General features: G+C 49.5%; 1 protein-coding gene across 2 annotated transcripts; it reads right to left on the bottom strand.

Moving 5' to 3' along the window:
* Positions 1 to 79: 79 nt before the first annotated feature.
* On the bottom strand, positions 80 to 22,391 carry PRAG1 (PEAK1 related, kinase-activating pseudokinase 1). Of its 2 annotated transcripts, none has more exons than XM_048304460.1 (6): positions 22,331 to 22,391; positions 19,407 to 19,799; positions 16,426 to 18,254; positions 8,770 to 8,927; positions 4,731 to 5,464; positions 80 to 1,400 (listed from the first exon to the last, which is right to left on the bottom strand). In XM_048304460.1, the coding sequence occupies exons 2-6, from the start codon at positions 19,761 to 19,763 to the stop codon at positions 363 to 365; spliced, it is 4,116 nt and encodes a 1,371-aa protein (XP_048160417.1). In that variant the 5' UTR covers positions 19,764 to 19,799; positions 22,331 to 22,391; the 3' UTR covers positions 80 to 362. The 2 variants fall into 2 exon arrangements, with proteins under 2 accessions (XP_048160417.1, XP_048160418.1); XM_048304461.1 differs by lacking the exon at positions 22,331 to 22,391 and adding an exon at positions 21,932 to 22,112.
* Between the last annotated feature and the right edge of the window lie 1,716 nt (positions 22,392 to 24,107).

Here is a 24,107-nt window from a genome sequence, read left to right as displayed (position 1 = left end):
AAAAAGGCTCCGATGCTTTGGGAGAAGTAGGGATCAGAGCATTGTCCCACAGGTGCAGAAATCAACTTGGTACAGTGAGTTCATTAGAAACATGCACACACGCAGGCAGTTTATTAGTCCACATTTACCATACCAAAAAACAAAAATCCCCCAGAATAGGGGTAGGTTCCCAGTTTTGCCTGCTCGCAAATTAACAGTGCTGAGGATACTAAACATGCCTTGTGCACTCTGACTGGAGTGCGGGGCAGGAGCTGAACGTGCATTCACAGCTGAGACTCAAACCTCTCACATATAAAAGGGCTGTGTACCTTTAGCCACAAGGCAACCAGGAGCCCTCAGCTGCCTCCAAGACACATCCAAGGTCAGAGCAGCTGCAGCAGTCTTAATGTGTACAAGAGGGAGGCTGGCTCAGCAGATGCTAAGTACTGGCAGCACAGCCAGTCCTCCAGTTCAACACTCCGCTCCGTGTCCACGGCCCTCTCTGCGAACTTCATCATGAGCAGGGCACGCTTCATGTCCACCCAATTCTGCAGCACCTGGCGCAGGGTTTCCTCCTGGCTGAGGGGCTGCTCCATGAGGTCTTTTCGGGGCCCCCAAAGCAGACACTGCAGCATTCGCTTGGCCTCGGTGATCCGCACACGCTTGATGGGATCTGCTTCCAGTAGTAGGTGTGCCAGCTGCTGGAGTCCCCGGGAGTAGATGGACAGGCTGGGTAGAGCAGGGAGGTCCTCAGGGCTGTACTCCTGCTCCCTGAGGTGCACCTTCTCCTCAAAGGGGTTGGGCTGGTGCAGCAGTTCATAGATAAGAATACCAGTCTGAAACTCATCAAACTTCTTGTACTGAGAAGCCGACACAATCTCCGGGGCCAGCCGGGCCTGACTCTTCTTCAGCTTGGAGTCTCCAGTTCCAGTCTTCTGTTTAGCTTTCAAAAAATTGCTGATGATGAGGCGGGGTAAGTGTTTGTCATCTTTGGCTTTCACACAGCTCATGGGGGGCTTGCAGGGGACGAGCAGGAGGTTCTCCAGGCACAGGTCACGATGGATGATGCCATGCTCTTTGAGATGCTCCAGGCCATTGCAGAGCTGGAGGAGCAGGAAGCAAACGCGACGTTCATACAGCTCCGGCTTGGCTTGGTGCAGTGTCACCGAGTCCCTCACGAAGTCAGCGGTCGTCTGGCTCGGCACCTCGCGGGTGATGACCACCACACAGTCGTGCTCACTGGCAGCGCGGGAGGGATGGAAGCCATCTCCAGGCATGCTTTTCCCCACATCTGAGGCCAGCAGCATGCTGGAGGGGACAGAGGCCACAAAATGCCCACAGTCCTGCTGGATGTTGAAGTGAACTGGCACTGCAGGGCTGCAGTACGAAGCAGCTACCTTGGACTCCTGGGTTTTACAAATCTGTGAGGAGAGACCGAAAGAACAGACCATCAGCCAGTGACAGACACAGGGCAGCGACCAGAAGCTGAGGTGGAATCCTAAGCTGTGATTTGCAGATGCTACAGAAGACAACAGTAGAAGCAGGATGAGCATTGGTGCCTTAAGTACTTTAAATAATCTCCTGGCTTGAGGATTGTTTTTGTCCTGCAACAGCCCAACCGTAGCAACCAGATGTCTGGGTTGCATTTCTGGGCACACTTCCTTTGCCAGGAAATGCCCAGTAATTGGAGGAAAGGAGGACGGTAGTCCCACTGTAAATAACTTCTGAAGATTTTGTTTCATTGCCAACAGAAGCAACATATTTTTTACATCACAGATGTCATTGAGATAAACTCCTGCAACCCAAGAGACATTCCTGAAGGAAGAAAAGCAAAGCTTGTGGCAGAAGACATGCTGTCTCCATCTCTGGAGATAGTTAACACTCCTGGATGACGCCCCATGCGATGTGAGGTGACAGCGAGCAATAGCACTGTTCGTGGTGAGGCGTCCAGCACTTTCTTCCCACCTGATCCTTCTCTGGTCCTAAGCCCTGGAGCCACTCTCACATCCTCCTCAACCATTCCACTTCCTTGCATCAGCAACTACTCTCAAACCCCTGATCAATGGCTAAGGGAAACCAGCAACAAGCTGTACTCCTCAGCACAGGCAAAAAAACACCAAAGAGAAAATGGGAGCTTACAACAGGCCTAGAAAGAAGTGAGAGTGCAGCAAACTATGGGAGAAAAAAGCATTTTATAACCTGGATTCTCTTTAACCCACATGATTTCTATCTTCATTTTCTTCTGTATTTTAGCTTCATACTGCATTAGAGACTCAAACCCAGGTTTATTATAGGAATATCCATTAGCTTATGGGGCCTTCTGGCATTTCTATTGTACTTTTCCTTTATTTAGCGATGTGTTTATATGCCATCCACAGGAATAAGCAACAGGCTGAAACTCAGCATAAAAGGTTTCAAACCCTGGAGCGTGCCACTGCCAGTCACAGCATGCGTGCAAAATCGTACGAGAAATCAATTTTGCCTCCGAGTTAAAATATACACAAGAATAGAGAGGAGCTGAAGAAGAGGGCTGCTTTTGTATTCCTCTAGCAAGGGTTTGAATCTAGGCATTTGCAGGTAATTCACTCAGATGAGACAATACTGTGAAGACGGGGCATTTCAAATCCCTATTGTCCTCTCTTTTCTAAACAAAAATACCCTGCCATGGCTTATTTGTGGAAAGACAAGCTTTGGACAGCTAGGCAGAATGCAGATGAATGCAGCGGGACCCAGGATGACGCAGGAGGTCCCCAAATGCAGAACAGCCCTTCCAGCCCTCTGGCTAACAAACCTGCTTGTTCCTCCCTACAAAGGAAAGACATGTAAGGCATAGGAAATGGGGGGGAATTCCTGGCAAGAGAGGAGTCTCTGGAAGAACAACTACAGCCAAACGAATGCAGGGAAATCTTCCCTGTCCAGCCATTCTTCTTCACTTTGGCTGCACCAGAGGCATCCTCCATGCTGAAAGCTCCAAGTAGGAGCCTGGGGCTGCCTTAGTCACATACCTCTAAGAGGAGAAAGAAGCGAACACATGGAGCATATCTTGGCTTAATTCCTCTAAAGCCATTTCATGTAACCCTGGCTCCTTCCAACTGTTTTATACATAGCCATGTCTATCTGTGCACAGCTCAGACTCTGGCTCCTGCTCCTCCATAGACTCCTTGGCTCAAGTCAGATCCTCTGCCCATTTTGAGCTCTCTAAGTCTAATTTTAACTACAGGTCTTTGATCTCTTTCATGTCAAAAAATCTATACCAGAAGCCAGGAGAGGCAGCTAGGGGTCAGCCAATTGTAATGTTTCACAATTATTCATTCCCTACCAAAGGGATGGTGGCACTCAGGAACCATATCCATGCACATGGATAAACACATACACAACATCACTATGCTGGCACAGAGTAAGGCCTTGTTGCAGTGGTTTTGACTTTGTTAGGTTGCTCTGCAGTGTACCAAGGGCACAGAGTAAGCTCACTTCACACACAGGGACACAAGTGCAGTCCTGTCTAGAGGCTGAAATGTGCTGTTTCTGCCTTGGCAAGAATTCATGCACTACAGCCACAGAGCTGAGCTACTGAACCCCACCTAACACGGCAGGCAAAAGCAAAGGCGTAGGTGTGCCACAGGGAACTGCAGATTGAAAAGGAGCACAACAGTTCACTACACAGTTTTTAGGGTTCAGGAAGAAAGTTGTGATGGATTGAGGTGTAACACACAAGAAAAGCTGAGGCTCTGAGTGCTGGACTAAGGGTACTGGTGCAAGATCTCATCTAATTCCATTCTGGTTATTTACAGCCCCCCTGTTGGGTTGACTGTACTTCCTTTAGGATATGAACTGGCTTTTAAGCTATCACTTAACTAGTACATCCCTTAGGGATGTTTAAAACATCCTAAAACAACCCTTAGAGTTCATAATGGTGGAAACTATTCAGCAGAGACTTTTTTTCTTTTTTTTTTCCTTCTTTAATGCATCTCTGACAGTGCTTTTTTGGGAATTACTTTAGGCTTTGAAAACAATGTGAGGAATAAGGAGCAGTGAGACGTCCCTAGTGTTAATGTCAGAATGGAAATTAAGATCTCTGTATTCAAGTAGTACCATGGATCAAGAGCCCCAGATCCACAGGATGTCCATGGAACGGGTTGGATAAGCTTACTTATCCAGGTTTCAAAGAGCTGAACTATTGCACCTCAAGTTTCCATTTCAAAACATGTATTCCGTGGAGTTACAGGAAAATATTTCAGACCTGACCTTACACAGCATGTCTGGGTCAGCCTCTCATTGTTTAATTGGGATCTGCAATATCTTACTGTCTGTAGTTTCAAGATCATATAAGCATTCACATAGTATCTGGGTCAGACCTTCCACTTAAAAGGCAGGCAGAGGCAAAAATGCTGTCTTTTGAGCAGCCTTTCATCAGCTTGTGTCATCAGAGGCAAATGCCTCTGAGTTTACAACAGAGTATTTGCACAAAGATGCTTTCAGAGAGAGAAAATGGTTGGGTTTCAGACCCCTTTAGCAATAAGCTAAACCTGACTGTCATTTGTTACAATGAAAACTCCTTCTCCAAATTAACCTTTGCAAGCAAGTAGGGGAAAAGTGGCAATTTTGGAAGGGGTTTTGCTTGCCAAACTTCACCAGTGAGAAATACAAGCAGAGAAAACGAGACATTGTATGGGACACCGTGTGCTGATAGTGCACACATCTCCATCTAGAAGATGGAGATAAGCCTGGATGCCTGCTGGTTGTGGACTTACCTTCACAGCATAGGTAGTAGAAGGGTCCTTGGAGCAAGTGGCACAGTAATAGATCGCGTCCCCCGAGTCGCAGCAGGGCTTGTTGCACGTCAGCTTGAAGAGCGACCAGTTGTTCTCGCTGAAGTGCAGCTCGTTCTTCTGCTCCCGCATGAAGCAGTCCTCGCACTTGGCAACCAGGCGGCGCAGGGACTCGGCGTACAGGGCCCCCAGCTTGCTGTACACCCCCTCCTTGCTGTCGATGTTGCTCAGGAGGTTGTGGAGGCTGGAGGCCGATGACACCTGGCTGGACACACTGAGCTGCGAGGAGGACAGGGACTGGAGGTTTCTGCCGGGGCCGCAAGCCCCTGTGCTCTTACCAGTGCTCGAGCCCCAGTAGCTGTTTCCTTTGGAGCTTTTCTCCAGGGACTCGGAGGAGGAGAAGGCACCGGGACGGCCCCCCAGGCTGGCTGGGTGGATGAAGGGAGGCTCCTCTCGGAGGCAGACATTGCTCTCAGAGTGGCTGACATTGAGCCTGGGGATGGCAGCACTGGCTGCTTTGCCTGAAGATGCCTGTCCCCCAAAAAAGCCATCTGGAGAAGACACAGTTCTGATCACGGTCTTCTTCTGAGGCAGAGGGGGTGGGCAGCTGGGGGCAGAAGAGGGGCCATCCTCAGTGGAGACAGGAAGGAAAGGGACAGGGGGAAACAACTGGCTCCCAGCTGGAGGGGGCGAGTGGTTCGGTTCAGACGAGTGTCCTAGGGGATAGCAACACACAAGAAGATGCCATGAGTGGCCCTTGCAGGCTGAGAGTGCAGGTCCTTCTCCATATCCCTGCCACCCCCAGGGCCCTGGCTGGGAAGAAAGCAACATCCGAACCCAGCACAGAGTCTTCAGCTATTCACAACTGCAAAGTTTCACTAGAGGGGTTAGGGATTTAATCCAGTTTAACAGAGCAGGTTTGCAAAGCAGGCTGCAACCAGCCATGTAGAGAAATTCACTTCTCCAGCCTTGAAACCATTCCCCTATGAACTGCATATACAGTAGTAAAAAGGTAGTAGAGGGTAAATATTTAAGCTGTGATGTCATCCACAGGAAGGTAAGAATGAAGCACTTGATATAAAGACAATCCTTTAAACTCAGCCTCTCTCTGTTGGGAGCTGCCACCCAGTGCTTCAGCAGAAGGGCATGATAAGCAGAGTGACTCACGGCACACGGCTCCAGCCCTCTGGCTGTACTAGAGCACCCCAAGTATACTGAACCTTTCTCTCTGCTTCACACTGGGGAAGGGTCTCTGAGCAAGCCTGGAATTTTGGCAATTTCCATCTTGCTGAAAAAGAATCTGGCCTTCCCCCCCACTGCCTGTTTCCCAGCTTATTGCCAGACTTCTTTGCTCAGAGGGCAGGCTGGCCCCACTACATACCACTAAACCCTAAGCAGCTCCACATGTCCACTACACATGGATTGGATGGCTCATTTTGGGCAGCCATAGCAGCTGCTTTCCTATCTGGGCCAGACTGGAGACAGGTAATACAGTTAACATGCCATGAAAGAAGTGGGACGTTAAAAAAAAAGGACAAAAAGGTGATTTAACATTGAAATAAAGAACAATAATTTCAGGTCATAAAGAAAGAACAAGTGAGGAGTGGAGTGGAAATTAAAAGAAGAGAGACAATAATTTAAGGGAATTTATCCATGCCACTTGAATGACAAACAGGACTCCGCTAACAACTTGCATGCAAGTGTAAACCTTTAAAGGTGAAAGGTGGGGTTTTGCTCCGAGCAAATAGCAAATAGTTTAGCAGATAGCAGGATCTATTGCTTTCTTTAAATCTATTTTCCAAAGCTGCAGAGTGGTAGAAAACGATCCTTCCTCCTCACAAAGCAGCTGCTGAGGGTTCAGCTGCCAGCAGGCACTTCCTCACAGCGGCTTTCTGCCTGCTCCAGAGGAATGCCCTGGGGCAGTTTCCTGTCAGCCTGCAGCAGGCACTTGTCTCTGTCACAGTCACAGCCCAAGTGACTCACCAGCAATCACGTACAACCTCCAAGTGTAGGGGCTCAGGTCCCTGAGCTCCCAGCCTGTCCTGACGTGTCACTTGCAGGTTTGCACCAGCTGAGCCAGAGCAGCAATCCCTGTTAGCTGCTCCACCACCTAAGACCACATGAGGTGAGGGCAGGTCTCCTGGCTCTCAGCTACCGGAGTGGATGCTGCCACCATCTGGCCCTATCGCTCCTCACCAGATTTTGGTAGCACTGGTCAATTTTCATTTGTCTCCTCCACTGCCAAGGCTCTCTGTATGCACCTCCTGTAATGTACCCCATCACAGCAACATCACTGAGAGACAGCTCAGGAATGAGCAGCACTGATTTCAGCTTCTGCAGAAGGTATGTCTCCCATGCAAGGCTGTTTCAGCAGCCAATTTCTAACAATATGCTCAGAAACAGCTCTGTAGGAAATGTGAATCAACACATGTTTTGCCCCAGTGCTTGGGTGCTGAGCTATCTGACTCCTGTTGGACCCTTGCCCCAGGTAGGTGTGTGCCTGCATTGTACACCCAGTCGCCCAGCAAGTGACTACTCTCCAGTTTCAGCTGAGAAACATCTGCCTTAACAGCTGAGATTCATGCCCCAAGCTTTAATGAAAAGCCAGACATCTGCATCACACCCTGATGGGTCCACAGGAAAGATTCTCTCCATTAAAACCCTGTCAAAAGCCACAGGCAGGGATCATTCAGCATGGCACCTCTTGCCACTTCCATCCAAGGGGCTTTGACAGAGGATAGAGCCCAAAGAAATTCTTCAGTGTGCAGTCCCTGAGTACCTCACCAGAGGCATCTCTGCCAGGACATGCAGCTGAATCCCTGCTTCAGGAGACAAGATTTACTTGAGAGAGTCTTAGGAAACAAGCATCAGCACTGGAATGTTTGGCAACCGGTCTGCAAGCCTAGCCCACAAATGCCAAACTGCTCTTAGCTTTTTTTTATATGCTGCTGGGCTCTGCCCCAAGCAGAAGGTAATGAATTAAACTCTTTCACAACTATCCTAACAGTGCTCTGCACCTTCAGCATAGAGTCCTTCTGCATGTCAAGGGCTTAAAAGCTCCCCTCCACTTCATATTTTAACATATGACAGCATAGCCAATTAATTTGAGCTCACCTCACTCAGTGGCTGACTGCACAGCTTCTTGCTTGCATCAGCAAGAAAAACTGCATCTGAGTATTCATTTAAAAACTCATCTTTCCCACGATGAGTTTAAACAGTTGCTTCTGTTAGTGGAGGCAGAGAAATCCTCTTGTCCCTATCATTTTTGACAGCAAATTGCTTCTGTGCCTAGCAAGTAAAGATCTAACATATGTGAGTTTTTCTTACCCCTGTACAATTTCCTGGCAAGGTCTCACTCTCAGACTCCAAGTTAGTGGTGGAAAAATGGAGTTTCCAGAGCTCTGGCTCTTAATTTTATTGCTGCACATTGTTGCTCTTGGAAAGCCAGAACTTCCACTACATGAAGGTTGCTCTTGCTAAGGAAATACTTTCTGAGCTGCTGAACACGTTAGTGCATGTCTAAGTTACACACTGATGAAAAAAGTGACTTCATAGTAAGTATTTTTTAATCTCAGTTAAACGAGTGCAGGCAGATTTTTTCCTCCTTAAGAAATAACAGGGAACACAATGAGAGGGAGGGATCACCTCTAGCACAAAACTCCTTCTGGTACTCCTCAAATCTATGGAGGACTTTCTACAGCACTGCTACTTGTGACATCGTGAAATGCATGAAGCACAAGCAGGATTGTTTCTATATGGAGATTTTATCCAGACCAGAGGAGATCTACAGGGTGAATGATATTGGCACGTGCTGACTGAAAGAGGAAAAAGTCTATGATGCTGGTCTGACTCTGCCACATTCATCTAAAGTGCATCGAGAGGCAGAAGGGTAGAAGTGGAAAGATGAAGGGTCACTGGGGGAGCTGGGGATTGGACCCTCGTGACCCCTGCTCCGAGGATGCTGTCCCAGCAGTGGGCCTCAGGTACAATGCTACCTCTCCCATACCCAGTGGTCACTTACTGCCATCGCTGCCTGTCTGTGTGTCTGAGTCGAGGCTGTCGCTGGAGCCAGCCGTGAAGGTGACGTGGGCACTCCTGAAGGGTGGGCTGAGGCTCTCTGCAGAGCTGTTGCTGACTCTCTCCAGCTCAGTGTTATTTGGGTTCATTTTCAGAGCATGCCTAGAGAGAGTGAAAGAGAAGTCAGGAGACAGATGGCAAAAGGATGCCCTGCACACACTTTTGCATGGAGACTCGACCTGAGAGCAGCTTTAGCTTGCTCTCTGCCTATCCATACACTGCACGACCTTTTATCACACCAGACCACCTCATTCCTGCACTTTTCTTCTTTCTCCAGCACCTGGGGAATTGCATCCCATAGACTCTGAGCAGGTTATAGGCTTGCAGTCCTCATGCCAAACTAGCTGTGCTTGAGCAGAGAGTGAAAGCCAGTGAGCCAAGAGCATTCAGCCCCAGTCTGCACCATCTTTGCATAGAACATGTGAGGTGCTGCACCACATCCCATTTTGGCCACTGCCACTGGGAAGTGGGGATCCACCAGTGTTTGCCTTCAACAAAGTTCTCAAAGGAAAGGAGTAGCACCACTCCTCCCATTTTACAGAAGGCAGGTCGAGGCTGGGTGTGTGAACCCCATTCCTTCATAACAGAGGCATAGGTACCAGAAGAGTCCATCATCTCCAACTGTGCACCACAGTAACAACCAACACCTTGCAAAAGAAGAAGCATCTCTGCAGAAAACATGCGTCTGCCAAACTCAGAACCTATCATGCAGTTTTTAATGTAAGACCTACAGTTTTCCATGCAGCTTCCACCTAAAAAAAATTAATAAACCAACCATAAACTGGGCTTATAACCTGCTAGGTCATGGTTTAAGTGACCAGTTTAGACAAGCAGGACTTTTTGCTAAGATAAAGAATTTCTCCTGCATTTTCTTCATTTTTCTGCCTTGGAAAGCAGAAACTGTTGAAATCAGGCAGCACAGAAGAGCATAAACACTCCTAGCATTGGTATAGTTCTGACTCCGTCAGCCAGCAAACAAAAGTTATCGGTCCACATATTTTAAGTAAAACTGCCAATCTGCTGATAAAATTCAACACATTGATTAAGAATGTAAAACGGTTAGTGGCAGACTTGTACAGAAGTAAAAGGACTTCCACCAGCTAGCTTGCTGGAAGGTATCCGGCGTTTCCTAATCAGACGGCTGAATGGCTGCTGAGAAAGACAAACAAAAGACATGCACGGCCGTTTGCTTGTGGCACCCTGGTCACACACACGGGACCCCTCCTCGTCCAAAACTCCCAAGCACAGCAAGACACTACAAGAGATTTTTATTTGAGGATTGAGAAATGTTTCATTCCCAATCCAGACAAAGCACTTACTCTCATGTCCACACCACCACATGGAGAGCAGAGTGTATGAGAAGCCCGGAAGAAACTTCTGCCAGACTTCCTCATTTGCCTGAGCAGCCTTGGTCTAAAAATACTCAAGGGCTGATGAAAATAAGGCTCTAACAACCAGTTCAGGTATACTTCAGCAGAGACACTGGTCTTGCACCAGTGATGAATTTATCACAGCAAGCCTCTTGGGGATGATTTACAAAACTTCACAATTCACCACACGAGCCACAGTTTAAAAAATGAGAGAGAGAGAGAGAGACAGACAGAGAGTTTGAGGGGCTTAGGTCTGTTATGACTAATGCTGTTGAAAGCAACCAACTGCACTCTCTTTTTTTCTTTTTTCTTTTTACTATAAAGATATAACTTTATCCTACAACTTTCTCAGATGTTTAACATTTAGTAATTTGGGTGGAAAAAACACAAGGGTGCACACCCATGCCGGTACACTGTCTGACCTGGCAAGAATCAAAGAAGGATTTGAATCCATAAGAGAAGAAGATTTAGCAAGATATCCAGTCTTGATTCACACAGATAAGATGTTTTCTAACACACTCCTTCCCCCAGCCCCCCCGAAAAGTTGGTGCGTTTCTGTTTCTTTCCCATCACTGAACACAAACTCACGGAGCTGCCTTACCATTCCCGCACTCAGAGAGAGATGAGACTTTGCTCGGCGCGGTCCAAGGTCCGCTGTGCGCAGCCACACCTATTCCTCCAGGCAACCTGGGCGCAGCGCGGCACCGGCCAGAGCCCTGCTGACTGCTGCCCTTGCTGCCTCAGCGTCGGTGCAGTCAGATGCAGAGAGAGCCCCGTTTCCTCCCCGCACTGCCGTGACTGATGTAAAGTGCAGTTCCTGAATAGGCGCACCGAAATAGAAATTGTTTGCCGCTTAAACGACATCCTGCTCTTGTTTCAGATGTTACAGCCAGGCCAGCTAATACCTCCTGGAAATACCTCTGCCTCACATCTCCCTCTTTTCCTATGAGCTGCTTGAAGCCCAGGCTGCAGCCTGCACAGATCAAAATACCGCCCACTCTACCGAAGAATTACTACTGAAAATTTGCTAGGGTCAAACTCTCTCATTTCAGTAAAATTCCACGCCAAGAGCTGAACAGCTCATCACTGCAACAGCCTGTGGGACCCTGATTTACAGCTCACCCAAACATCCCCTGCTTTTCTAGTGTTCCTTCCACCTCACCCGAGTACAAGGGCACACAGGTGGCTATTCTCCATCTTGCGCTTTACACCAAAGGATACTGGAAATCACCAAAGGAAGTTGGAAATAAAGAGCACCAACCCATCTTAAATCTAAAGAAAACACTGGGTTTGTGCCCTGCACCACTGACTTACAAACACCTGTGGGCTACGCTCCACTTCAGAAAGATGTAACAGTAGTTAATTTACATCAATTTAAAAATGCCTGCTCAGCACCTAAAACATAACCAACAACTTCAAGAGCAGCACCAGAGCCTTCATCATGTGCCTGTGCATAAAGAACAGGTCACCAGAGTCAGCTCTCCCAATCTAATAACCTAAACTCACAGGATTTCACAGATTTTCAGCTCTCCAATTATTCTGGTAGCTTTAAATACACTTCAGCTACTCAACATCCTCCATGCAACAGCCTGGCATATTCAGGCAACCCTTCCAGTTCCCTATTTCAGAGTTTTCCCATCATAAACAATATCATCCAGCTGACTTTCCACATGATTCTCACAGTCCTGCCTAAAACAAGTCAACACTGAAAAGAGTGGTTTTGTAAAAAAGCACACCAAAACATAACAACGCCACCCCCCACACACACAGAGTTTGGAGTTCTCTTAACATTGAAAAGGGAGCCAGCTCATTTCCCTTCTCTCATGTTGCATCTCTGGCCAGGGCCTGTTTCATCTTTCCCGTGTCTCAATTTGACCAGTAGCCATGTGTTTAATTTCACATTTTTTCACAGATAGGGGTCCCACCTAATGCTGCTGTGGGACTCCAGCACTGCCAACTGCATGCCTTGCACTTCTCAGAGAGACAGTGGAGATGGGCACCAAAGCCTGGCTCCCCTAACTGCAGCAGACACACATGCCTTGGGATATTGCTCCAGGAATCCCTGGACTTTGGACATACCTTCAGCTTGAATTTCCTGTCTGAGATTTGACAAGGAGATCTGGTTACTTTCACCAAGTGCAAGGGGCAGGTTTTGAGAGCAGGAGGCCACTCAGACAAAAAAGCTGCCAGGCTCCCGCTTGCTTCTTTCCAGCAGCTGTCCCCACGGGCAGCCTGCTGGCAGCCCTGGAGGATGTGCAAGGCACCTCTGCCCCGCACAGAGACCTGGTCACTCTGCAGTGCCACCATGGGGGTCTCCCAGCCTTGCTGTGCCAGCAGGAGGGGGACACTCCTTCTCGGCACAGATGACAGGACTGAACAGATAACAGAGATGCCGAGCTTTATAAATCATGTGACAGCGGAGCGAGGAGAGGAGAACAGAGAACACACAAAAATCACCACACAGCAAACTGCACTGCAGGAGGTGTTTGGTGATAATGTCAACAAGACACCCCCTCCCAGAATAATATAATGGAACTAATGCACAGAAGAGAGAATGGCCAGACTGCATTACAGCATCAAACATAACATATGGCTAGGCATAATTATTACACAAGAGGAAGCACCATTGTACCATATGCTTGTCTATCATGAAACAGGAATAATTGTATCTTCCTCCTCTTGCCACTTGCTGTTTCTTCCAGCATCTTCCCTTGGTTGCAGAGGGAAATTAAAACCCAGCATACAGGAGTTTACAACATTTGAAGCTTAGATTTGTACTGACCCTTCTGCTATCACCTGGCAAATGTGGAGAAACCAAAACTGAGGTAAGGGAGAGAAAGGATTTTGAAGAACTCCTAGCTCTGTTCAGAGGAGCACACAGCTCCTTCCTCTATCAGAGGGGTTTTATGTAGCACAGGTTAAGTTGAAACAAGGGTTTGGAGTCTGGAGATGCACAGGAAAATTCAGATAGGGTACAGAATTAAGATGGTAGGTGGGTCAAAAATTACATCACTGCATACTCTGATGTGGTGAAGAAGGTAAAAAACCTCATTTCAATTTCCAGCTCTGTGCTTTTTTAAAATGGTAAGACACACACAGAAGAGTGAATTACTTTAAATTTAAAAGAAACAAACTCTCCTAAAAGATTGGCTGATAAATCACAACCTTTTAAGCCAGTCTGTTTTGTCACTGGGGTACACCCTGACACTGAGCTCTGAGGAGAAACAGCTGCCCCAGGAATGGTAAGAAAAGAGGACTATTCTGCCTCAGGTACAGTGCTGCTCCATCACAGACTGATTCCTTTTAAGGAACACACAGCACAGCCCCACCAGCCAGCACCACCTCCCCAGCGAGGAACAAACCTGGCTCTTTTCCTGGCGATCCAGTTCCCAACACCTGGCTCTTCTCCTGGTGAGCCAATTCCCAGCATTGCAGTTTTTCTGCAACGCTCCTGTGCTCTGTTCCCTCTGGCAGCAAGCGGTGGCAGCAGCACCGGAACAGGCAATCCTGGCACTCCTCAGGCTCTTTCTCCCTGGCTGCGTTCAGCGATGACAGGTGTGGGGAAGTGCTGTGCTGCACCTTTGGTACCCCACGCTAGCACACTCAGCAAATTTCAGAAGCTTTTTTCGGCACTGCTTTTTGAAGGTGGCACTAATTGTAATGAAAACAGCTCAAGATGCTAAACAGCATCACTGTTTTCTTTCTTTAGGAGGCACACGAAATAAATTAGCCATCAAGGTTTTGGAGGCTAGAAGAAACAACGAGGATTATTTAAGCCTGATCCTCTGTATAAGAAAGACATAAATTTCAGCAAAGATTCATTCCTTGTGCCAAGAAACTGAAGGCCATACTAGAGCATTTTACACCAAAGAGCCTTTAAATCATCATTGCACATGCATGTCCTGGGGATCCTAGTTTCCCTGGTGAGCTCCTTCCTTAGCCAACTACCTTCCCAGCTTTTGGAAGAAGACCAGCCCCCATCTTCCCTTTCCAGCCTCTTTCCCCTTGTAATTATACTTATTTGCCATTCTGTTTCAGACCAAGCAAACATTAAATATCTATAACCTTTCAAACAAGCACAAAGAGAGGATTGTATGAAGAAACAGTTGCAAGAGATCCAGAGTAGCTTTATATAGGACAAAACAGGCACAAATTCATTATCTCCCTTTTTTTGTGACAACTTTTAAACCCCGCTGAAATCACTCCTTCCGCCATCCTAAGAGAGAGCTTACTTCAAAACCAGAGCTTCCTCAGTGTCTGGAAGGAATTTACCCTGTAAAAATTTTTTTCCCCTTTAATTGTTAAAGCCAAGATGAACAAAACAAAATCTACAGACTCACTTTTTCTTTCTCTGCTTTATAACTAGCTCAAACACACATGCAAATTTTCTTTAAAATAAGCAATTAAATTTCATTAGGAAAGTCAAACAGGCAGACTTCATTTTGCAGCATGAAATCAAATGCCTTGCTGCCGCTTGAGATCAAGAAGGAAAAACGACGGTTACATGCCTTTCTTGCAGCTGAGATGAACCCTGATCTGCTAAGCCCCCAACCCCAAGCCTATGCCACAACCATGTTCACACTGGCTTCACCTTCATCTGCCAAAGGAGCCTTTGCAGCTGTGCCACCACGGAATGTCCTGGGCTGAGGTGCTCTGTCTGTGTGAGGAACTACATAAGCCTAAGAGCAGGATCAGTGGTTCTTCCATTAGGGACAAGCACGTGTCCACAGGCTGCCTGGCACTAGGAGAGTATGGATGTGCCTCAGAGTCATCTTTGTGATTCTTCTTCTTCAGGTATTTGGCTGCAGCCCAGGATGAACAGAGGGCATGTTCCTCCAGCACCAGGCCACGGCCCAAAGCTGCAACGCCTGCCCAGGGTAACACAATGCCACTGTGGTGATTTTACTGGCTGTGCATGCAGCTATCCCTCCCACTGCCCCGGTTCCTGCGTTGACACACTTGGAGCAGCCACAGCTTTGCTTGAGACAAAAACAAAAGCACCCTCAGAGCAAACAAACAAAGCAGGGCTTGCAAAACCTGAGTCTGATCAGATCACTCCTTACTGCTCCTCAGCCAGCTGAGCTTCGGTAGCTGGAGGCAGGACTAAGCTCTTTCTTTTGAGTAAGGTGCCCCACGGCTCTGCTACAGGTATCAAGGCCCTTGGGAGACAAATACCTGTAGCACAACCTGCCCTACAGCCACAGAGGGTAACCAGCACCTACCTCAACCACCTGGCAGGGTTTACAGTTCTGCCAGAGATCCCAGTCATGGATGCCACGCGTTCCCTGACCTCAGTTTGCCTGCCTGCTTTCACACAGGCTTTCTAGCACACGGATGCTTCCAGGATGACTCAAAAGCAACTGTTAGACCTGTCACAAATTTTCTTCCCCTATTTGACCTTCTTTTTTTTATTTATTTTTTCCCTTTTTTTTTTTTTTTTGGTGATACACACAGCTGCAGATACTGAATGCACACAAAGTATTGTAAGCCTGAGGGTTTTTTTAATTGCTTAGCAGAGCTATTTCCTTCCCAGATGGACAGCTCTCCCTCACTCACTTATGTTTTCTGGGGCCTGCTGTTGCCCTGCCTGCAAACCTGACTTCCAGGAGAGCGGTGAGCAGAAGGTTGCCTGAAGCTGGGTGGCTCCCACACATAACAAGCCCATGTCAGGCAAGCTCCAATTACCTGCTTGCAGGCAAAGAGCCCTCCCTGGGAAATTGCAGCTTTGAGAGTTCACCTCGAAAGCAAAAAGTCATTAGAGCCAAACTGAAAATGTTGATTTTGGAGGCCCTTCTTATTAGCATCAAGAAAAGTTGCCCAGTTCCACCTACAAGAGAAGATTGCAACCCCAGATTTTCTACGCTATTCAACACTGAGGAACTGCCAAGACAGAATGAAACTGACCTGGGAAACAGCAGCCATCCCGGGCATGGACCTTGTTCTCACTTGAATATTGGGACTTAAGGCTATATCTTGCAGCCCTGAAGGGCTTTTACAAGTGCTCATGACATTCAAACCAAGACTTGCAAAGATCAGACAGCTTTTCAGAGTAAAAAGACAAATAGCTTTTCAGCTGTGCAGTCACCTCCCACGCTCCTGAAAGCCCACCTTTGGACAGAAAAGGCAGAAAACAAGAATGGGAAATACCTCCTAGTCAATGAACTCCCGCAGCAAGCATCCCAATTGCAAAGGGTTAACAGACCACCATGCACACATTCACAGGGCTGTACCTGGACTGCTTTTTCGGCGGCGGCGGTGGTGGTGGTGCAAACTCCATAGCATTGCTCTTGTCGTTAGGGAAATCAAAGGAGAAAGAAGAAGACTTGGTGATTCCAGCCTGGCTCTCCAGTATTGGGCCGTCATCCACGAAGTCGGCACCAGCTCTTCCACTCTCAGCTCCTACTGTCCATGGGTGGTTTAAGACCTCCTGCTCCTCCTCCTGCTCCTCCTCCTCCTCTATTCGGCACTGCTTCGTCCATGTTGGGTTATAGTATTTCTGCCTCCTGTCATAGGACGAGCCTCTGCTGGACTCCTCCACAGAGACCCCATTCACATGAGCACAGGGAGAAGGGGACGCCCCAAAGGCACCTGTATCAGTGCAGCTCCTTGGCAGCAGCTGAGCACCAGCTCCATCATGGCTGTTATCATCACCAAACATTCCCACATGGGAGCTGACTGGGGGCACACGGCTCCCCTCACTGCCTGGCTGGCTGTTTTTGGACATCTTTGGGGGGATGGCTGGACTCTCAGTAAGTGAGGTCTTGACAGGAGCTGCCAGATGAAATCTTGTGCTGTTTTCACTTCCAGATGCTTGAAAAATCTGTCCAGCCTCAATAGCAGGTGATGAAGTCCCAAAATCGGGGTGGGAAGTGGGGCTCATACATGGCCACTGAACCCCTACCGCTGAGTCAGGGCTGCTGAGGAATATTGTCTTGTGATCATCCTCAGTGTGTGCTGTCATTATAGTTATCTTTGCCGCCACCTGGCCAGTGGAGTCCTGGTATTCCTTCTCACCTCCCAAAGCCCAGCCACCATCCTTCCACAACCCATCAGCTTTCTCCTTGGCAGTGCCACGGGCCAGCTTCTCTGCTTTTGCCTGGCTGCCAACAGCCTTCAGCTGTGCCTTCCTCCTCTTGGTGCTCTCCGCATAGATGGGATCACCACGGGCTGGCTCGGAGAGGCGAGGGCGCTGTGGCTCCACCAGAGCCTGCTGAGGGGTGCTTGAACCCTCAGTGCGGGGGCCTCCTGTGACAGAGGGCTCCCCAGGGAGAGGCAAGTCCTCATCCTCCCGGGACAAAGCAAGGGCAGCCACCTTGCTGCTCCCTGTGCTCTCAGGGAGGCTGGCAGGCTCCGTGTGGAGAGCCAGGTTTTTCCTGTCTGAACACAGGGCATAGGAAAGAGGATCACTCTGGTCTGTTGTGATGCAGAAGGCCACGTTCACAGCTCTGCGCTCCTCTTCGCTGAACTTGACTGTCCGGCCACTTGGCCTGGGAGTCTCAGGAGCATCCCGCTGCCTCCATCCACTGGGAGTGTGACTCTCCTTCTCGCACTGTGCAGCCTTTTCCTCTGTGCAACACAGCTCCCACGGGACGGGGTGCTCTTTGTGGCAGTTCGTGATTGAACAGTACTCGCCCCCTTCACTTTCAAAGATGGAGGAGATGTGACCACAGTCACCCCCTGAAGGGAGCACTGCTCCTTCTCTGGCTTGGGAAGAAGGGTTTCTGCTGGAGTTAGTGGTGCTTCTGTCCCCCAGGGCAGATGGATTAGGGCAGGGGACCTGATGAGGCAGGGCAAACTTGTCTTTAACTCTGTCCTCCTGCTTGCCCACCTCACCCACAAGTACCAGGCTATGGATGGAGACATTTCTGTCCACTCGACCCTCCAGGCTGCGCAGACCCACCATGGAGTAGCTGGGAGGGCAGCAAGACAAGCAGTCGCTGGGCTGGTTGTGAAGGAAGGGCTTTCTCACACCACCATTGCCAAAATTGTCAGGGCAGATGCGCTGCGCATCTCCTGATTTCAGGAGGAGTTGTTTGCCAGAAATCACACCCCAGCTGACCTGAATGGGTCAAAGAGACAAGTGCCCTGTCAGAATGTGCATATGCAAAATGAAAGACAAATAAAATTTAAACAAACCCACAAACTGCAAAAACAAAAGCCCAGCTCTGCAGAACAGTATTCTGGAATTCACTATCTATTTTGCTGTGCTCACCCCACCTCTAATTCCCACAAACCTTTCCTGCTAAAACTACACTTGTTGTATTTCCTGGACCATTTGTAATCCTTGCATTACCAACAATGGCAATGCACCGGAATAAGACATTTTCCTTTCTCTTCCTATGGGTTTGCTGCCAGAAACATGTCCAACCTGTCATCCTGTCTGTGAATCACTGTGCAATTAAAGATTCAGAGAGCGAAGGAATATTTGCACCTCTCTCTGCTTATTTTCATTTAATTTCACACTGCTCCAGAGTGTGTGACTCCAGAACACAGACACAGACTATCATGGGTTATCCTGGGATAGCAGCTTGGCCATGCTCAGAAGCAGGGATTGGGGAGCAGGCATGCCAAATCCGCACGCACAGATCAAACGCCACCAACGGTGGCAGCTTGTGCTCATGTGCCCTTCACCCCTTAGAAGAGAAGAAAGGGACAGCAGTGGGAGGCTAAGGGATCTGGTGAGCCCTGACTCTCCTCTGGGGCACGGGGAAATAGGAGCACACCTATGCCGTGAGCAGCAGGGCAGCAGCCTGTGCGTCACTCTGCTGAGGCACTGCTGGTATCGACTGGTCAGGGCGAGGAGCTGCACCCACAGGGCATTACTGCTCTGGCAAAGATTGGTAGGAAGAAGCAGGGAGGCAGGGCACCTTCTTCCTCACCCACAAAGACCACGGATCCAGGCAGCACTGACTGCAAGCAGACAAGACATCTTTTCAGTCAAACTTCCCAGGAAAATAACCCGCATCCTCATTTATAAAACGGAAGTTCCTAAACAAACAGTGTATTTTTAAGCTGCTCTGGATATGGCTTGTGAGCAACAGCTCATTCAGCTTCATCCAAAGGTATATTGGGAAATCAATATGTGGCTTAAAAACCTGAGTCAAGACCAGAAGGAAAAACAAAGGGAAGGAAACGGTTGTAACAGATATTCCTTGCACTCTGAGGATAGGTAAGTAACGGGAAGTCATGCTTTGACTGGATTAATCATTACCTGTGACAGATCTGCATTCATATTCACATCCGCCCACGCGTCAGAAACATCTGAGTTTATCATTGTTGGCTTCACAGCAATTGTTGGCTTTGAGAAGGGGGAAGTATTTACACCTTCGTCTTCCAACACGAGGCTCTCAGGCTTGGTCCTAGCTCCATCCGGGAGCACGCCACAAGCTCCCACGTCTGGGGGTGTTTGCAGCCGATGGGAACTCTTCGGGTTGAAGCAGTTTTTGCAGGAGCCGGGCTTCCAAATGTGTTCCACAAAGTCACTGCACGCAGACATCTTCAAATCCTCGTGGGTCAGACTGAGAGCCCACTGCGTCTTCTGCACTGCCCTCCACTGCTCATTTTGCATTTGCTCCTGAGCCACTCGTAAGGATCACCTAGTCATCTGGAAAAGCACAACACTGTCTGATTAGTTTGATTATGCCCCCAAATGGGAAAGATTTTTAATAAGACAGGTGATAATTACACTTACTCTGCCTTCATCACAAAGGCATATTGTTTACAAGACTTTTTTCACAGCTTAGCTAAAGCCCACACAATCACTTGAAAAGCCTCAACTTCTAAGCATAGCTCTGTAATAGAGAAGACATCAAGCGAGCAGCATTCCTATGTGATTTAATTCCCTGCTTAATGAGCATGTATAACCAGCCTCATGCAAGGTTTAGATCAAGGGTAAAGAAAAGGGGTCTTGGAAATAGCTGTTCACAGCCCCACAAGCAGAGCCAGGCAGGAAAAATTTCTTCTCCAAAGTGGCATCCTCTCTCTGGAAAATAAAAAGGCCTGGAGACACAAGGACCAGAATCAGTGACCGTGTAACCAAGGGGACCAGCAACAACCTTCCTTCACCCAGAAGCACCACTGTGATTACTGCCGTGGTACACAAAGACTTCTCTCCCACCCAGTGAAAGGCAATCAGCAAGGCTGGGGCTGGCACTGATTTGAGCAAGTGTCTGGCAGAATGCTCTTATCTGGTTTGCCAAGAGCCACAAATAACAGTGTCAGCTCGCTGAAACGATTCATTGTCTGCAAGGGGAAAAACGTTTTGCTCTTGGATTACTTACAGACAAGGATTCCTTCCCATCTTCCTTCCCCAGGAGGGAAATGCCCCAGGAACAAGACATTCCTGCATTCCTGTGCAACACGCCCCCCCCCCCCCCCTCCCCCCCCCCCCCCGCCTCCTGGCCAGGTCTGATTGCACTCTAGCCAGCAGCTAGATACCTGGAACTAAAAACTTTGGAGATACTTCCGAGGAGGACTCCCACAAAGCTCAGGGGATTAGGAAAGAGAAGATCAGAGAATGCAGCCGGCTGCTATGGGTGTCAGGGCACACAATTCCCCCACGTGGCTCCGTAGAGTCCTTCCTGATCTAACCAACTTCAGGTCATCATCCCCTAGCCAGCTGATCCCCAGGCAAACTGAGGCCCTTTCCCTGAGGGTCTCCAACTGAACAGGCACCTTTTACACTCCAATCCTGGAGGCACGTGAGCAAAATTTACCAGCCTGACCCTTAAGCACTTCCTCCACGAAGGCATACTGGAACACCACCAGAGCTATGAACACTTTTGCAGTTGCATGCACCCCTAAACCAGCTTGCATTGCAGTAAAGATTCTTGCCTCTGGGCTCAGAGATGCCCTGACCAGCCTCTCCAACACCCACCCACACTGCATGGCATAAAGAAAGACAGCTAATAAGAGCCTGGGTGGGACAAAGTGAAGCGGAAGAGAGCCACTGACCCACAAGCATCACCGAATTCAAGTGCCACCTACGGGAAGGGTGTCTCTGATCGGCTAAACCATTAGCACCTGCACACTCCTTCTGTCTGGCACGCTAATAAATTAAGACCTGCTTCTTGAAAAAGCAGGGGAAAAGGGGAATATCGGCGGGATTCACCAACCAGATTGCTGAATGTCTCTTTTTAGGGAAGACACTGTTTTAGACAGGCTTTTTCATGGACTTCATAGAGTCCGAATTAACCAAAGAGCAGTGAATCACTCTCAGGCATATTCCAACACCTTCAACGAGGTTAACAGTATTTGCAGGAGACACAGCTTTAAAAATATTCTAGCCTTTGTTTCCTTTTAGATCTAGCATGCAGTGTCCAGCATTACCCAAAGCTGAAAAAGGGTCCTGATGAGAGACAGCAAATTTAAAAGAAAAATCAAAGGGAGGGAAGCAGGCACCGGAGCCAGGAAAAACTCTTCACTTCTGGTTTAATATTCGGCACTGCCAAATGCCTCTTAAAGACCAGCGTTTCCCTGTCTCCATCCCTCATTTCTCGCCGCCCAGATCCCGGGGTGGGCCCGCGTCCCCACGCCGGCTGCGCACCGGGGATCCACCCGCGCCAACCCACGCGGCGCTGCGCGGGGAAACAGGCCGGGAGCGGCGGGGGATAAGGGACCGAAAGCCAGGACCTGGCTCTGCCGCCGGGCAAGCCGAAAGCCACGACCTGGGTCTGAGGCATCCCCGGAGCCCCCGCGCGTCCCGGGGCACCGGCGAGAACCCGATGTAACGGCTACCTGTTCCCAGGGATAGAGATTCCAGGCTGCGGCACAAGGATGCTCCGGCGCAAAAAAACAGCCCCAAACCCCCAGCCCAAGTAGCTCTGGCTGCCAGACGGTCCCTCCGGGGCGCCGGGCGCCCACCAGGACCGGAAAAAGTTTATCGGGCAGAGCCCACCGGGGTTCCCGAGGCGGGCGGCGGTACCGGTCTGGACCGGAACGCGCCCCGAGCCGGCTTCAGACCCCCGCCCCAGCCCTCCGCCCGCATACTCGGTGGGCAGCGGCACAGCCCCGCCGCCCCGGCCCCCGGGCAGCCCCGCCCCGGCCCCGAGTGGCGGCACAGGGGTCCCTCCCAGCCCGGCTTTGTCCCGGGAGGCGGAGGCCCGGTGCCCGCCCCGGCGGCAGCTCCCCGCTCACCAGGCTCCCGCGGCGGCGGCGGGCTCCGCTCGGCTCCGCGCTGCGCCCGCCACGGCCGCCGCCGCCACCGGGCGAGTGGCGAGCGGGGCCCCGCGTGGGCCGGGGGGCAGCGGCCGCCCCGCCCCGCCCCGCCCCCGTCCCGCCCCTCGGGCACGGCGTGGGCACGGCCCGGGCGGGAGCGGCGCCCCCCGCGCGTCCCCGCTCCGCACAAAGCGCTCTGCCCGCGCCCTGCGAGGCGTACGCGGCTCGCAGCCACATCCCCACGGCACCCCCGCCCCAGCAGCGCTCACGCAGACAGGCACTGCCTCAGGGACATCCCGGCGGGTATCGGCCCCCCGGGCATGCAGACACCCACGTACCCGGCAGCCCCGCACAGATCCCATAGGGTCCTACACACGCACCCACCCCGCACCCCGACACCAGCCTTGAAGACGGTAGTGATACAGCTGGAAGGGACTGGGAGCCAGAGGGTTCGCTCATCTTCGTCAAGCTTGCCAGACAACGGCATGGTGAAGTTCGTCTCGAAGGGATGCTGTGGAAGGGAGAGAAGTTTGCTGCAACTGAAATCAGGATTTGACCCCACTGTGCAAAAACTGCAGACAGCATCTCAGGAAAATCTCCAATCTCAGCTGGTGTGGGAGGCTGGGCTTCACTAAAAGGAAACAGGATGAGATTTTGTTCACTGTAGTGTCTGAGCTATGCTTTAGGGCACGTTGGAAAAGGAGTGGTCTTCACTTACCCTGGTACTTGTTCTGTGGTGTGTAGTTTTGAGCATCTAAATTCTTTGAAACTAGGAAAAACCAAAACAGTTCTCCCCCTGCCCTGGCCAGGGCCTTCAGTTCCTTGCTTAAGTCACTGCTCCTTTAGTGCAACAAAGAATTCCTAGTCTCATACATAATAGTGGATTAAAAAGGCAAACAGGCTTGCATAATGGAGAATCCAAGCCCCAAATAAAAAAAAACAGAAACTGGAGATATGCACAGCACTTATAGAAAAAAAATCCTTCTCAGGAACCAATCATTCCCGTAAATTCTTCTCCTTCAGGGAATTTTGGCAGTAGCACAGTTTGCAAACATCCCGGCTGGCTGGTCTTGTGCAGTTGTGGCTGTCTGCTCATGTTCTCTCTTCTTTTTTGATCAGTTATTAAAACAGTCCAGAGACCCCACAACTCTTCCACTTAATTTGCTGTATTGCCATGAAGACATCTGCCCAACAATCTCCTGCTTCTTCTTTCAAGCAAACCACTCACAATCAATTTGCTGCGTCTTTTTATATGCAGGATCCCAGTGCCAGAGCACCCAGTCATACAAGTAAATAATCTCTCAGAAGTGCCTTCATCATGACAGAAACCTCTCTCCTAGCACAGATCAGCTCATCTGTGGGATGGAAAAATGAGCTGGGAAAATGAATGGGCCAAATTTCTGACATTTTCTCTGTTTTAGAAGGTTTGAATGAAAGAACCCAGCTCTAACCAGCCCAAATGAGGTTGTGGCTGCATGGCTGGCTAATCCTGGAGGGTGGTAAACGTCTCCAAATTCAAGTATCTGAATTTCATACCTGAAACTTTAAAAGAGCCTCCACTCTTCAATAAGAGCCTATAATTTTCTCAGTAAGCCTTCTTAGTGAAGAGTCAGGGACAGCTTTGAGAAGAAGAACCAGATTTAAAATTCATGCTATGTTCACACTGGAACAGCACTGAACTGAGTGAATTGTCCTGAGACATTTACCCCAAGTAGGAAAATGTTTCCCATGCCAGAGGCCTAGGGATTACAGGATA

This window comes from Corvus hawaiiensis, chromosome 5, assembly GCF_020740725.1.
Source record: "Corvus hawaiiensis isolate bCorHaw1 chromosome 5, bCorHaw1.pri.cur, whole genome shotgun sequence".
Lineage (NCBI taxonomy): Eukaryota > Metazoa > Chordata > Aves > Passeriformes > Corvidae > Corvus > Corvus hawaiiensis.
Note: the sequence above shows the minus strand (reverse complement) of the source record. Positions and strands in the feature narration are given on the sequence as shown.

Bases quoted from the DNA above. Each gene is read 5' to 3' on its own strand.
- PRAG1 (XM_048304460.1), bottom strand. From the start codon at position 19,763: ATGCAAAATGAGCAGTGGAGGGCAGTGCAGAAGACGCAGTGGGCTCTC. The intron at 8,928-16,425 runs GTACAGCCCTGT...CACTCTCTCTAG, and splicing joins CCGCCGAAAAAGCAGTCCAG to GCATGCTCTGAAAATGAACC. The intron at 1,401-4,730 runs GTAAGTCCACAA...CTCTCCTCACAG, and splicing joins CTACTACCTATGCTGTGAAG to ATTTGTAAAACCCAGGAGTC.